Source organism: Coenobita brevimanus, chromosome 110 (genome assembly GCF_032717465.1).
Source record: "Coenobita brevimanus isolate Jiangsu-jjx chromosome 110, ASM3271746v2, whole genome shotgun sequence".
NCBI classification, from domain to species: Eukaryota; Metazoa; Arthropoda; class Malacostraca; order Decapoda; family Coenobitidae; genus Coenobita; species Coenobita brevimanus.
This window is the reverse complement of record NC_137063.1, coordinates 50777318-50792982: the sequence shown is the minus strand read 5'-3', so window position 1 is coordinate 50792982 and position 15665 is coordinate 50777318. Positions and strand designations below refer to the sequence as shown.

Here is a 15665-nt window from a genome sequence, read left to right as displayed (position 1 = left end):
AACTTTTTCACTTCCATGCTCACTTCCCTGTTTCTTATCACTGCTTTCAAAGAACCAGCAACCTTTCTTCCCTGCTATACCCTTTCAAGCACTTCACCCTCCAAACCTCCATCCTTACTCATCACACTACCCAAGTACTTAAACGTACTCACATTTTCCAATTCCTCACCACCCAACCTCGTTGTACATTCACTGACTTCACTCCTCTCAAAGACCATCACTTTACTCTTCCCTACATTCACCTTTAGATTCCGTTTCTTACACACTCTCCCAAACTCATCCACCAAGCCTTGCAGCTCCCCTTCATCTTCACTCAACAACACAGTATCATCTGCAAACAACAGTACAGGGAGTTTCCAAACACTATTCTCTCTCACCAGGGCCACTCCAACATCCACTACCCTACCTTGTACCTCTTTTATTACCCCATCCGTGTACAGATTGAACAACCATGGAGACATGACACATCCCTGTTTCAACCCAACTTTCAAAGAGAAAAATTCACTTAGTTCACCATCCACACGCACTGCAGCCTTCGCACCATTGTACATACTCTTCACAGCATTCAACAACTTCCCATCTACTCCATATATTCTTAACACTTTCCACAATCCTTGTCTATCCACCCTGTCATATGCTTTCTCCAAATCCATGAAAGCCGCATACAACTTCTTTCCCTTCTCTAGAAACTTTTCCACTAAAGTTCTAATAATAATAATAATAATAATAATAATAATAATAATAATAACTACAGCCAAATATGAAAATTGAATCCTTTCATGCTGTCGTAACGGCATACAGGCTATAGCGTCAGGCATTTTTCTTCAGCTTAGATGAGGTGTCTCGTCATCTAGTTAAGCATACTGGTGTAACAAAAATGAAACGAAACCCCTTCCTCTTTCAGTGGTAAAGAGATCTACGTCGGAAGAAAAGTAAATGCAGACCCACAAGCCAGTCTTCAGGCACCAGGAACACGGCGGGGATAAGACGATGGAAGTGCCGACGGGACAGAGTCAGTTCATGAGCTCATCACACGCCATCTTGAAAGTCTTGCAAGTGGTAAGGGAAAACAAGAGACCAATCGTTTTGTTCTTACTCATCCATACTTCACAACACCTCTGCCTCGGTGAGTTATTCTGATCATCTATCCTCTTGTGTGTTATTCATGAAAACCATGTCGATTTTAAAATGATAGAAATAGCACACAAGAGAATGTTAAGACAAAATGTATTAAATAAATCGTTATGAATGAGATGATAACGAAGCCTCCTACGCCACCTGGAATTTGTACCACATCAAGTGTACACGTGTTTTGTACGTGTGTGTGTGTGTGTGTGTGTGTGTGGTGTACACGTGTTATAAATGTGTAAGCATGTATGTGTGGGGTACCGTTAATCAGGAGAAAGCCTACCACATTATTCTACCCCGGCAAAGATCCATACCCTCACTTCAGCTCAATTGATGGCCAAATTTAGTCAGACTGGAGGGTCAATCTGACTAGTAATCAAAGAGACTCATCCATACCTCATAACTAAGGAGAGGATAATCGAATTTCATGCAGTCGAACTAGGTATTCACGTTGTGGGAATAATCCAGTTCCGTTTGGTAAAAACAAGCCGACTTTCATGATAGAGTATATTCGATATCTTCTGAGAAGAGCATTATGCTTTTGAAAGCTGGCAAGTGATTGGTTGTCTGAGTGCATTCCTTATTAGCGATTTTTATTTTAATTTTTTATTATAATAGTTACAGTGTTTATCAGCGTGAAATTTTTCGATTCTGGGGGCAACACGGAAATTTAACCAAACTCCTCGCAATGGAAAACCGCCATTATGGCCAGGAAATAACATGCGTCGGGGAAGCAAAACATGGATGGAAACAAAAGAGAAACAAAATCACCACGAAATTATTTATTACATCCATAAAATTAAAAAGAAGTATATGCAATACAAGGTGTAACACAAAGTGAATTGGTATTGTCTTTCTACTTCTTAATCTAAACCGTTTAGTTGCCTTTATTTTATAGTAAGAATTAACATTGCTGTAATACTTTAGACATTTTAAGAATTTGTTTTCTTGCTTGGGCGAATTTTTCATCTAGACTGAAAATGTATATTATACAGGCATTTAAACTCGATGACACTCCTGGCACTCTGGCAGACATGCTGGACGGACACCTACCCCCCCCCCACACCCGCTCAGCGTAGGCCTACATATTTTTCATATGACTGGCTAATGCACTGTACTAGTGGATTTTATTGGTCATATGTGTTTACACTGAATCTGTTATGCAATGACTTTGATACTTATAAAGTGACGGTCAGCACACTGATCTAAATTAATTCATTTTAGCTAGGTAAATTGTAAATCTTTGAGGATCACTTGGCTATTATCTAACACAGGTGCCTTTTATAAGAGTTTCTGCTCTCAAAGGTTCAACCATTTTATTCATTTATGGATCCATTAAAAATAGATGGAAAGAGCATTTTGAGACAGTTCTTAATAGACCAATACCACCAGAAGAGGATATACCGTCTGCTCAGGAAGATTTAAATATAGAAACAGGAGAGTTGAGGCTTGCAGAAGTGGAGAAAGCAGTAAAACAGTTAAAGAATAATAAGGCACCAGGGGAGGATGGTTTATTTCCGGAAATGTTTAAAGTGGAGGGGGATAGATTAATAATGATCTTGACCAAGCTATTCAATAAGATATGGGTGACGGGGTTACTACCATCAGTTTGGAAGAATGGTGTAATTGTTAAAGTTCCGAAGAAGGGAGACCTGAGTGAATGTGGTAATTGGAGGGGAATCTCTTTGTCACCGATAGCTTTGAAAGTTTTCAGTAGAGTGTTGTTAAATAGGTTGGAGCCGGTGGTTGAGGGTATTCTGAGGGATGAACAGGCTGGTTTTAGAAAGGGACGTGGTTGCAATGATCAGAACTTTATAGTTAGGCATTTGATGCAGCAAGTTAATGAAATGAGAGTACCGTTAAGTCTTTGTTTTGTTGATTTTGAAAAGGCTTTTGATAGTGTTTCGAGAGAGACTATGGGAAAGATCATGAGACATTATGGAATACCAGAGGAGTTTGTGAGGGTCATTATGAACATGCATGAGGACACATTTTGTAAAGTGATGGTTGATGGTTGTCTGAGTGATTCGTTTGAAGTCAAGTCCGGAGTAATTCAAGGTGGTGTTCTATCGCCTTTACTATTTATATTGGTCATTGATTACATTATGAAACGCGTTGGAACAGAAACCGGTGCAGGTATACTTTGGGGAGAGAACAGGAAACTTTTGGATTTAGATTATGCAGATGATATAGTTTTGATTTGTGATGGGCCAGAAGAGATGCAGAGAGTGTTGGACTGTTTGGTGAGTGAAGGTCGCAAGGTGGGTTTGGTTATTAATTGTGGAAAAACTGAAATAATCAATATGAATATGGAAAATGCACAGGAATGTGTAATTGGAGGTATGGTTGTAAAGCAAGTTGATAGGTTTAAATATTTAGGTACTTATTTAGCCAAGGATGGTTCTTTGAACTTTGAATTCGAGGAAAGGTTAAAGAAGGCTAATCAGGCAATGGGAATGCTTAAAAATATTTGGAATAATAACAATTTCTCTGTGCATACAAAAATCAAACTTTATAAGGTAATGGTTAGGAGTATCTTAATTTATGGACACGAGTCTTGGTACAGCACAGTGACTATGGAAAATAAATTCTTGGTGTTTGAAAATAAAGCACTTAGAAGAATATTAGGAGTTAAGTGGTGGGAAAGGATACCAAATAGTAGAATTAGAGAAATAACGGGAGTGCAGCCGATCGATGAATATGTTAGATTCTCACGATGGAAGTGGCTAGGACATGTGTACAGGAGACAGGGAATAGTACGAGGTACACCAGGGTGGGTGGCACTTGGTAGGAGAGGTAGAGGAAGGCCAAAAGAGACGTGGGTGAGGACGATGAGACGGGAAGCTGGAGATGAGTGTTGGGGAGATCTTGAGGAGTTAGCACAAGATAGGATGTGGTGGTGTGAGTTCATCGAGGCCCTATGCATCCCCGAGGGTGCCACAGGAAATGATTGATTGATTGATTGATGGATCCATCATAAATTGTAGTTGATTTGGCTAAATAAATGTCAATAAATCAAGTTAACCACAGCGCTGACTAAGTTGTAGGTGGTTGCATGTTCTGTAAAGATAGATGCCTGATGAACCTAATTTAATTTTATTTATAGCGCATATGTTCCTAACCCCTTCCAGCTCAGTCGATGACCGTTCAGACTAGAAGGTTCATTATAGTAATCAGGGAGACATTCCTACTGGAGAAATGAGGCTCATCCAATTTCATGCAACCAGGACTATTGAGTTGGCTGTTTGGGGGTAAGAAATTCCTTATCAGTGTCACATTCGAAAAGGTTTTGTTCTTCCTTCCACGCAGATTGTAGTGGTGACGGGGATGGTACTGTTCCTGGTGGGCAACAAGTGTGCCGGTATTGCCAACTATGAGGTGCTGTTCGTGCTACCATGTGTCGTCTGCGCCACCCTCACTCTGGTCTCTCTCGTGACCGCACTCATCCTCGAGGCAGGCCGCAGGAACCCGCTCATCACCACAGCCTGGGTTAAGGGCGTCAGTGTCTTTAGCAGATATATCACTCTTCTGAAACTGGTATAGTAGTAAAGACTTATATGGAAAGCTGAATAAAAACTAGCTATAATCATCGTCATTCTAAACAAGAAAAGTATATTCACGTAGGGGTGGTGTGACTGGAGATTGTTTTGCTTTATTTAGGGAAATGGATGAAATAAGATATTGGTTCTGTGCAGTCTTTTGTCAGGGGATTGGTGTTTTTAATTAACTCCATTCTGTCTGGCAAATCAGACCCATCAACCGCAGGCAAGCAACCGTCCTTGCAGGGTTGTCCCGTGTAGTGAGCCGATATTCTCTTGCGGCAGACAGCTCCTCACCACAGCGAGGCTCGGGGAATAGTGTGAAGGTTTGATCCTAGATGGATGCCACATTTGCATCATAGCAGGCTCCACTTCACCCTGTAAATTGGTTATATAGTTACCACCCACCATGGTAAATGGCTGCCTGGGTTACACGTAACCGTTAGGCTTGTCACTCAGTGCAGAGCCACCTGAGGTGGAAAGATGAGTATATAATAAAACGTGACAGGAAGGAACGGGAGAGGCGGGAAAAGAAGAGGGCAGGCACAGAGAAAGAAAAGAAATGGGAAGGAAAAAATAGGCAACACTACTGGTGGCAGTCATGGCCATACTTTTACAGTGCTAAGGCTACAGCCGTAGACTATATATATATATATATATATATATATATATATATATATATATATATATATATATATATATATATATATATATATATATATATATAAAATACCACCTACCACCTGTATTTGGAGGTACGAAGATGTTTGCAATATAAGTGCTGCATGGGGAGCGATATCACTTGTGATAATTAAAAAAAGAAAAAAATAAGCCTGTACTCGGCTCAGAGAGGCCTAAGCTCCAGTGCTGCTAAAATGGCCGTGCCCTTCCTTTCCAATCTGTTGCTGTATTGCTGAGCCAGATGTTAAAGGTAGTTTCTTCTTCGGGAGACAGATCACCTCATGCTTTCCCATCAGGCTGGGAAGCATGAAGTCTGCAACTCAGTTCCACAGATTCAGTGTTTGAAACAGTATAACTCCTGTTTATTAGTGGTCGGAATAATGGTCACTCCTGTGAAAAGAGTGGAGAAGTTGCAAAAGATTGAGAAAATGACAGAGTATAAGAGCACAGAGAAGGAAAGATTGGGAAGGTATGAGTTAGAGCAGATGGAGTGGGTGGAAAAAGTATGCAAGAGTCATTCACGGAAGAGATAGGCGCAGCGTGCGAGGTGGTTTGAGGAGTAAGGAGAAGATGCAGGGGTGTGCAAGGGACAGCATGGTGGAGTGATGAGGTGAAACGAGCTGTGGAACAAAAGAAAAAGGCATATAGTGACTGGCTAGCGAGTATTGGTAGAGGAGAAGATGAGAGAGAGAGAGAGAAGAGAGAGGTATATATGAGCAGGAGAAAGGAGGTGAAGAAATTTGTGAAGAAGAGTCAGAAGAGAGTGGATGAAGAGTTTGGGAGGAGTGTGAAATGGAGGGAGAGTAAGAAATTGTTTTGGAAGGAGGTAAAGACAGTAAGACAGTGTAAAAGGGGAAATAGTAGGAGAGTGAAAGTTGGGAATAATAAATTGCTGGTGGAGAAGAGAGAGAAATTGAGGAGATGGAAGGAGCACTTTGAGGATTTGTTGAATGTAGATCTACGAGTGAGAGCAGTGCGAGTATAAGTGGTTGGGGAATGGCTGGGAGAAGAGATGAGAGGAGGGAGGACGAGATTAGCAGGGCGGAAGTAGCTGAAGCAATGAAGAAGATCAAGATGGGAAAGGCCCCAGGAATTGATGGAGTGTGTGGTGAAATGCTGAGGTATGGGGGTGAGATTATTGTGGAGTGGATATGGAAGTTGTGTAGATTGGCTTGGGGAGAGGGAAGGGTTCCAGAGGACTGGAAATCAGGTATAATTGTTCCTTTATACAAAGGAAAAGGAGAGAGAGAAGTATGTGGTAACCACAGGGGTATTTCCCTTCTTAGTGTGACTGGTAAAATATATGGTAGAATACTTATTGATAGGGTTAAGCATATAACGGAGGAGCTAGTTGGAGAAGAACAAGAGGGATTTAGGAAGGGAAAAGGGTGTGTACATTAGGTATTAGTTCTAAGATATTTAGTGAAGAAGTATCTAGAGAAGGGAAAGAAAGTGTATGCTGCCTTCATGGACTTGGAAAAAGCATATGAGTGAGTAGATAAGCAAGGTATGTGGATGGTATTAAGAATATGTGGAGCGGATGGGAAATTGTCGAGTGCTGCGAGGAGTATGTACGAGGGAGCTAGGGCAACGGTGCGAGTGGATGGTGCGCTGGGTGAGTTCTTTGATCTAACTGTGGGACTGAAACAGGGATGTGTGATGTTTCCATGGCTGTTTAATATATTCATGGTTGGGGTCGTAAAGAAGGTGCAAGGTAGGGCAGTGGATGTGGGAGTGGCTCTAATGAATGAGGGTGAGGTGTGGAATATTCCGGTGTTGCTGTTTGCTGATGATACAGTATTATTGAGTGATGATGAATGGGAGTTGCAAAGTTTGGTGAATGAATTTGGAACAGTGTGCAAGAAGAAGAATCTGAAAGTTAATATAAACAAGAGTAAAGTTATGGTGTTTGAGAGGAATGAAGTCACACAATGCACAGTGAGGTTGGATGGTGAGGATATGGAGAATGTGAGTGGATTCAAGTACTTGGGTAGTGTGATGAGTAAGGATGGAACGTTGGGGGATGAAGTACTTGAAAGGGTACAGCAGGGAAGGAAGGTTGTTGGTTCACTGAAAGCAGTGATGAGAAATAGGGAGGTGAGTATGGAAGTTAAGAAGTCACTGCATGATAGTATTGTGATCCCTACCCTGACGTATGGAAGCAAGGCGTGGACCTTGCTAGAGGAGAACAAGTCAAAGAATGAGAGCAGTGGAAATGAGTTACTTGAGAGGAGCATGTGGAGTGACGTGGAGGGACAGGTTGACAAATGAAGAAGTGAAAGAACGTTGTGGGGTGGATGTGGATGTGGTTGAGAAGATTAGGAGAAATACACTGAGGTGGTTTGGACTGTGGAGAGAATGGAGAATGAAAGACTGACTAAGAGGGTGTATGTAAGTGAAGTGGAGGGAGGGAGAGGGAGGGGGAGACCGAGGATGAGGTGGAGGGATGGAGTTGAAAGGTATATGAGGGAGGGGGGAGTGAGCTGGGGGGAGGGCAGTCAATAGTGGGTGACAGGGCGACTTGGAGGCGTTTTGTGTGCAGCCACCCTTTGCGGGACTGGGGCGTCGAGCTATAGATAGATAGACAGATGGATACATAGAATAATGGCCACGGTTTAGTAGTGCTAAGGCTAGAGTTTTAGACAATAATGTAGCTTTTTTTCAGTCATGAGACTCTTACATAATAGGCTACTGTGTGCTGAAAATTACATAAGTGGATTTATAGTAATGTCCACAACTGTATATGGGATGTAGGAGTCGCCATTTTTAGCAAGATTAGCCACACATACTCGTATATCCATCAGGGAGACACTGTTAGTGATCGACTTGAGACTGAGTATGAGAGTAGACATACTGTAGGTAGGTCTCTAAAAGGAATTTAATAATGCGAGCGGTATGACGGAAACAGAGTCGAGACATTAGTATAAGCAGAGATGACTTTGTCTTCTGCCAGGACCACACCTTGCTAAAAACTGTTTCAAGCAATATATAGACGAGTATACACAACCCATTATAGTACTATATAGTGTACTGGATTCAGCTACGGTTGTCAGTAAGGACGGGCAAGATAATTCATACATTAGGATGGGATGACTCCAGTCAATACATTAGAGCAAAAATAATGGATAACTGGGGATGAGGGACGGAAAAAAAAAAAAGTGCGCTCTCAACAAAGACATCTTGAAAGGGGCTGTGGTGTTTAGAATCTTCGTCACTAACAGGATGTGACTTTATTAACACTGTGCATTGCAGACAGCCCTCTAACATCTCCTGTATTTATTACAATAAAAACAGGTCAAGAAAAATAAAACTACTTCATGGTTCTGAATTGAAATGGTCTAATTCTAGGGTAATCGAAGGTGCTGAACTCGAATATGGCATCAGTAAGGACTTATCAGGCCCGGTTCTTGAAACCCAGTATATCGGTGTATCATGATCACAGGATGTGACTCATACATTTGGTTGTTTAGTTCCATCGATGAAATTTGTATTTTTGTTGCAGGTTACATATACTGTTTCCACTTCTATTCTTGCAGAAATTCTCAGTCACTTTGACAGTGGTGAATGATGGAACGCCGCGAATGTGTAAACGATCCTGACCGTTTTTGTTACATTTGTGAAGCGTTCATCCCGGAAAGCTTCAAGAAACCCATCCCGAAGGCTGTTCGAGTGAATTACAAAAGCTACTTCAAATGTCCGATGGGCAACCAAGACAAGAAATGGGTGCCTCACATAGCGTGTAGGTCCTGTGGCAATCATCTGAGTGAAGGGATGCATGGAAAACGAAGTTCGGGTTTGCCATTCTCTGTACCAGTGGTGTGGCGAGAGCCCAAAGACCACAGCAACGACTGCTATTTCTGTCCCACGAACATCAAAGGAATAACTGTCAAGACACGAGCCACAGTACAGTACCCCAATATCGCTTCTGCAATCCGACCAGTGCCACACAGTGCAGAACTTCCGGTTCCAAACCCACCTGCTGATCACGAGCTAAGCAGCGAATCTGATTCCAGTCATAGCCCCATGGATGATTACCAGGACGACTGAGGAGAGTGGACCCAAACCATTCAACCAGGAAGTCGTTCATGATCTCCTAAGGGACTTGATCTGTCTAAAGAAAAGGCAGAGCTCCTGGGATCACGACTGAAGCAGCATAACCTGCTGGAAGATAGAGTGCGCATCACTACGGCGCGTCATCAGGCATAGACAACTGCCTGGGTTTTTCAAAACGGCAAACAACCTTTGCTATTGTGATGACACGTTGTCTCTCACGCAACGATTCTGCAAGTCTGATCCATACAAGCCGGATGATTGGAGGCTGTTTATAGATTCAGGAAAAGACACTCTGAAAGCAGTCCTCCTGCACAACGGGAATTGGCTTCCATCCGTGCCAATTGCACGTGCGAAGATGAGCGAGAGCTATGAAACTATGAAGACGACTTTCCGCTATCGAGTATGAGAAGCATCAGTGGAAAATCTGCGGGGACCTCAAAGTGATCAGTCTACTTCTGGGCTTCAGAGCGGTTACACAAATCACATGTGCTTTCTCTGCTAGTGGAACAGTAGAGCTAATGCCGAGCACTATGTAAGTAAAGAATGGCCGGCACGACCAAAAGATGCACCCGGAAGGTTCAACTGTCTTCACAAACCCCTTGTGGATCCAGAAAACATATTCTTGCCTCCACTGCATCTCAGGCTGGGCTTGGCGAAAAATTTCATAAAAGCCATGGATCAAACGGGTACGAGGTTTCAATATTTGTCTGTGAAGCTCGGTGGCGTGGTATCCGAAGCCAAGTTGAAAGCAGGGATCTTGAGATCCGCATGCTGGTTAATGATAGTGACTTCATCAAGGCATTAAACCCGCTGGAGAGGGACGCATGGGAATCATTCGCGAATGTCCCACATAACTACCTTGGAAACCATCGTGCAGACAACTACGATGAAATTGTGGCAGGCATGTTAGGGATTTATCGAGCTCTGGGTTCACGGATGTCCTTGAAGATTAATTTCTTTCACTCCCACCTCGATTTCTTCCCAGATAACTTCAGAGACATCAGTGACGAGCACGGTGAAAGGTTTCACCAAGACATTGCTATAATGGAGAGCAGGTATCAAGGCCGATTCAGTCCCAACATGATGAGCGACTACTGCTGGATGCTACTGTACAACATGAAGAGAGTCAGCTGAACAAGAGGAAAAGCAAAGTGCATAAGTATTTTTAGAACTTCATCGCATGCTAATAAAATGTGCATCGGATTTCTATATTTTTTTTTACCATAAATCATCACAATATTATATGTGTGTGCCTCAAGATATGTTACAAGGTTGAGTCGAGTTATGCCACACTGAATATGTTTTCAGTCTGATATTCATTAAACCTGGTCCGATAACGCAAAATGAATACCAGATTTGAAATCAGTGCTATCAAATTAGTCAGGGAGACATGCACGTATGAGAACCATTTAGGCTGTCGACCAGTGTATCGATATAATTGTCAAAGAACTTTGCTGTTTAAGGGCAGAGAGTGTATAGTTCAAATATGCATAAAACTGATGTTAGCAGACACTAACAATAATGCCTTAGATTGCATTCAAGGATTTGAAGCATGCCTAGGAAACGGTGGATTGGGAAAGATGTATGAAGTTTTGAGCATAAATGATTAGAGTTTGTCACGTGCGGTAAAAGCTTTCGAAGTGGGTAGTAGAACTTGTGTGAGGGTGAATCCCTTGAGCTAGGACCAATGGATCATACAGTCCTCCAGGACAAGGAGTGATCCTTAGAGAGACCGCTATATCTCTCACCAGCAATACGCTACCCTGGTGCAGGCTCGAACTACCAATCCTAAGGTCGTGAAGATCGAGCGCTGCCACCGAGCTATTCTGGCGCCAGTAGGGAATGTGTGGAATTGAAGAGTTTATTCATATCTTTAATGTAAATGTTGGTTAAGACACAGATGTGTCGTCACATTTGTTATCTGGTGTATACAGTATATGAATATAACTGCCTAGATGTTGAAGGTAAAGACAAGGAGGCAAAGGAGCTGAATCAGAAAATAAAATATGCAAATAATTAAATCTTCCATATGTTCATAATGCAGTTTTGCTGGCAAGTGTGATAACTGAAAATGACTAAGACTTTATGCAAAATATCTATCTATCTATCTATTGCCAGACGCCTCAATCCCGTAAGGGATGGCCACAAACAAATCGCCTCCATGTCGCCCTGTCCCGCACCATCTCACTGCCCTCCCCCCAGCACACACACGTACCCCTCTCTCATATACCTCTTTACTCCATCCATCCATCTCATCCATGGCCTCCCATTTCCTCTCCCCGCCTCCGCCTCTCACACATACACCCTCCTTATTAGTCTCTCGCTCTCCATCCTCTCCACATGGCCAAACCACCTCAGTGTATTTCTCCTAACGCTTTCTACCACATCCACACCACAACGCACCTACACTTCCCCATTTGCCAACCTGTTTCTCCATGTAACTCCACAATCTCCTCTCAAACAACTCATTTCCACTGCTCTCACTTTGACTTGTGTCCTTCCAACAAGGTCCAAGCTTCACTTCCATACGTTAGAGTTGGTATCACAATACTGTCATGCAGCGACTTTTTTATTTCCGTGCTCACTTCCCTACTTCTTGTCACTGCTTTCAAAGAACTACAACCTTTCCTCCTTGTTCTACTCTTTCAAGCACTTCACCCTAAAAATTTCCATCCTTACTCATCACACTACCCAAGTACTTAAATGCACTCACATTTTCCATTTCCTCATCACCCAGTCTCACTGTACTGTACAGTATGTTCAGTGACTTCATTTCTTTCGAAGACCATAACTTTACTCTTCCCTACATTCATCTTTAGATTCCATTTCTTACACACTCTCCCAGAGTCATTCGCCAAGCTTTGCAGTCCCCTTTCGTCTTCTCTTAATAATATAGTATTATCTGCAAACAACAGTCCAGGAAGTTTCCAAACTCTACCCTCTCTCATTAGGGCCGCTCCAACATCCACTCCTCTACCTTGTATCTCTTTTATAATCCCGTCCATATACAGACTGACAAACTATGGAGATATGGCACATCCCGGTTTCAATCCAACATTCAGATTGAAAAATTCACTCACTATCCATAAGCACTGCAGCCTTAGCATCCTCATACATACTGTTCACAGCATTCAACAACTTCCCATTTACTCCACATATTCTTAGGTCCGTGTCCCATACCGAAGTTCATCTTCGAGAACGGTCCCGATCACCACGATCTTACCCTCGAGGTATGATCTTCGTGAAATGCCACGATCATACTTCGAACGATAGGCCTAAACGGCCATTTCACGACACAGTCACGTTAGTGCTAAGACACACCTAACGACAAGCTACGACAAGCTAATACACACTAAGTTACAGCTTAGACAAATGACTTACCGTCACGACATATCACGTTCTCCTTCTTGTTGGCGCCCACACCGACAATTTTTGAATATTCCAAAAATTGTCGTAGAGCGCCAGGAACCACGAAGAATGACCAAGTTCTCCATGTCAGCGCTAAGTCACGCCACGTTATTCTTGACGATATGAGGCGACACAAAAAGACATGAAGATCGTGGAGTGGCGTGGAAAAGTTTTTGACAATGGGACATAGACTTTAAGATTTTTCCACATTCCTTGTCTATCCACCCTGTCATATGTTTACTCCAAATCCATGAAGGTTACACACAACGTCTTTCCCTTCTCTAGAAACTTTTCCACTAGAAACCAAGTTTCCATCTAAGACCTGAGGATAAATATTTGATCTACACAACCTCTTCCCTTCCTAAAACCTCCATTTTCTTCTCCAATTAATGCCTCTGTTATTTCCCTAACTGTCAATAATCCTTCCATATACTTTTCTCATCACGCTAAGAAGACAAATGCCCCTATGATTACCACACACTTCTTTTCCCCCCATTCCTTTGTACAGAGGAGTAATTATACTTGACTTCCAATCCTCTGGGACTCTGCCTTCCTCCTAGGCCAGTTTGCACATCTTCCATATCCATTCTAGGTGGTACCAATCTTAAGTGGCGGTTTGGGTGGGTCACGAATCTCTGTACAGTGTGCCACGTTTTCCATACCCGAGATGCCTCTCTCTCTCTCCTGGGGGGAGATAGACTCTACCAACCCACTTCCTGACACGTAGGGAACACGTGTTGGTTGGTTATAAGGTTACAACCCAGCGCAGTAAATTATTTCCTGGTTTACAGGAAATCATTTGGCTTGTCACTCAATGTAGAACTACCCTGAACTTGGGTACCGCTACACTGAGGGAGTGAATGATGGGCACCCCCACCAACTTATCTTCCTCCAGGAGGTGTGGTTCAATATAATGGCCTTCTTACTGATGCTGGTGGGCTCCTTAACAACCATCTCTGACAGGGGATGCTCCGACACCTCTATCACTGTTGCTGGCCTTGTGAGTAAAAACTTTCTTTATGTTGTAAAAGTATCTTGATGATTATCACCTACTGTGATCTAACAAGGTTATTACTTCTGATGTTCAACAGTCATCCTAACTTATGAACCCAGGTTCATTATATACCTACCCTAATTCATTAGACACATTACAGAATGGTACCTGATCTGTTGATGAATTGTGGGTTAAGTTCTATGGATTCAGTTTGGAACTGTAGGCTACAGTTCATGCTAAGCTGTCATGTGGCTGGTTAAGCAAATTCACTTATACTGTACAGGGTCATCTGCCTAATCCAGACTTGTTTTATCTAGAATTTCACTTAATATGAACTAGCTAACCACTCCAGACTGTATCTCCTTAACCTGGACTTAGTTCATACTAAAGATGTAGAGGTCAGATACAGTTCGGTTCACCAACATTTGCAGACTTATAACAACACTCAAATTAGTAGATTGCAAATGTATTGTATAATACTGCTGTATATACTCTATGGAATATTGATATTAATGAACATAAATGATGTTCACATGAGATGAAACGTGCCCACTGCTGGGGGATGTTTCATCTCAGTTTTGTGTTGTATACATAGTTGCCATTTTGAACATTTCTCATCATCTGTGCTGTAAATTTAATATTTCTTTTCCAGTGTTTTTGCGCATTACAGTAAAATCATAGACAGTGAAAAACAAACATAATGTACAGTACTTACTGATATCCACAGCCTCTGTTCATGTCGTCTCAGTTGTCTGGATAGAGCGAGCTTCTGTTGACACTGTTAATATGGGTAATCTGGACTTTACCTGCTTAATCTAAATTGACTCCAGAGTATTAGGAATTTTACTAGGTCCTTTGGAATCCAGTTTATCTGGAAAATCAGTTTACATGGACGGCCTTCCCCCCAATTAATCCAGATTAAGGGGGTGTTGCTGTATACTGAACCTTTTCTGGTATACGAGGAGACTGTTTGGTTAGCTCCGAGATAATTAACAAAATATGGTTGATAAGGGAAGGTTTAGTAATATCAAACATGACACTTCTGGTCAAACATAGTATGCATCACTTTACAAAGATTCTGTATTTCACCAGTTTCTTTTTCTTTTTTTTTTTTCTTTTCCTCCAGTCAACCAAGTATTCACATGGATTTACTGGGACAGGTATGAAAGCTTTTATATACTTTCCCCAGTATATAGTCTTCCTTTTAATTCTTTTTCTAAAGTTGCTGGCTGTCTAATTACTGCAATTTTCCCCCCCGTTCTTGAGATTCTGGAACATGATTGACCACTAAAGCTCTATGTTTTCTTCAGGCAATGGGGTTCATCGCAGCCATCCTGTTTGTCGTAAGCGCTGCTATGACGTGCCTTCGCCTGGTGCGCGTCAGGAGGCAACTCAAGGAGGAATGGCGAGAAACACAGAGCAGTGACAGAATCACTGTTAACTCTATTACTTGAATAGTTTTTGCTTGAGACTTCTGAATCTGTGTTAAATATCACCAAAATCTTTCATGGAGCTGTTCCCACTATGAACTGTACTACAAAGGGCAATTTCAGTTTATGGTAACTGTACTGTAATGACCACAGCAAACATCAAACACGCAATCCACTGGTCATTCTCTTGCAGTCATCCTACAAAGCGCAACAGTTTATGGAAAAAGTATAGTACTAAATATTGGTGAGGGCTCCTGAAATACGTGCAACACCAATAAAATATTGTAACAGAGCTCAAGGCTGTAGAACAACTCTTAAATTATCCAGATAGTGCACACATGATTTACCAGAATAGTTTATCAAACATTAGATTGTGATTTCTCTCTTTTCTTTTCTTTCTTTTTTTCTTTTTTTTTTTTTTTTTTTTTTTGT

The 15665-nt window shown here is 42.0% G+C and overlaps 1 protein-coding gene across 1 annotated transcript; it reads left to right on the top strand.

Moving 5' to 3' along the window:
• Nucleotides 1-990: 990 nt before the first annotated feature.
• On the top strand, nt 991-15257 carry LOC145417589 (uncharacterized). The gene is made up of 4 exons (XM_080286294.1): nt 991-1059; nt 4438-4626; nt 13705-13809; nt 15114-15257. The coding sequence occupies exons 1-4, from the start codon at nt 991-993 to the stop codon at nt 15255-15257; spliced, it is 507 nt and encodes a 168-aa protein (XP_080142420.1).
• The last annotated feature ends 408 nt before the right edge of the window (nt 15258-15665 follow it).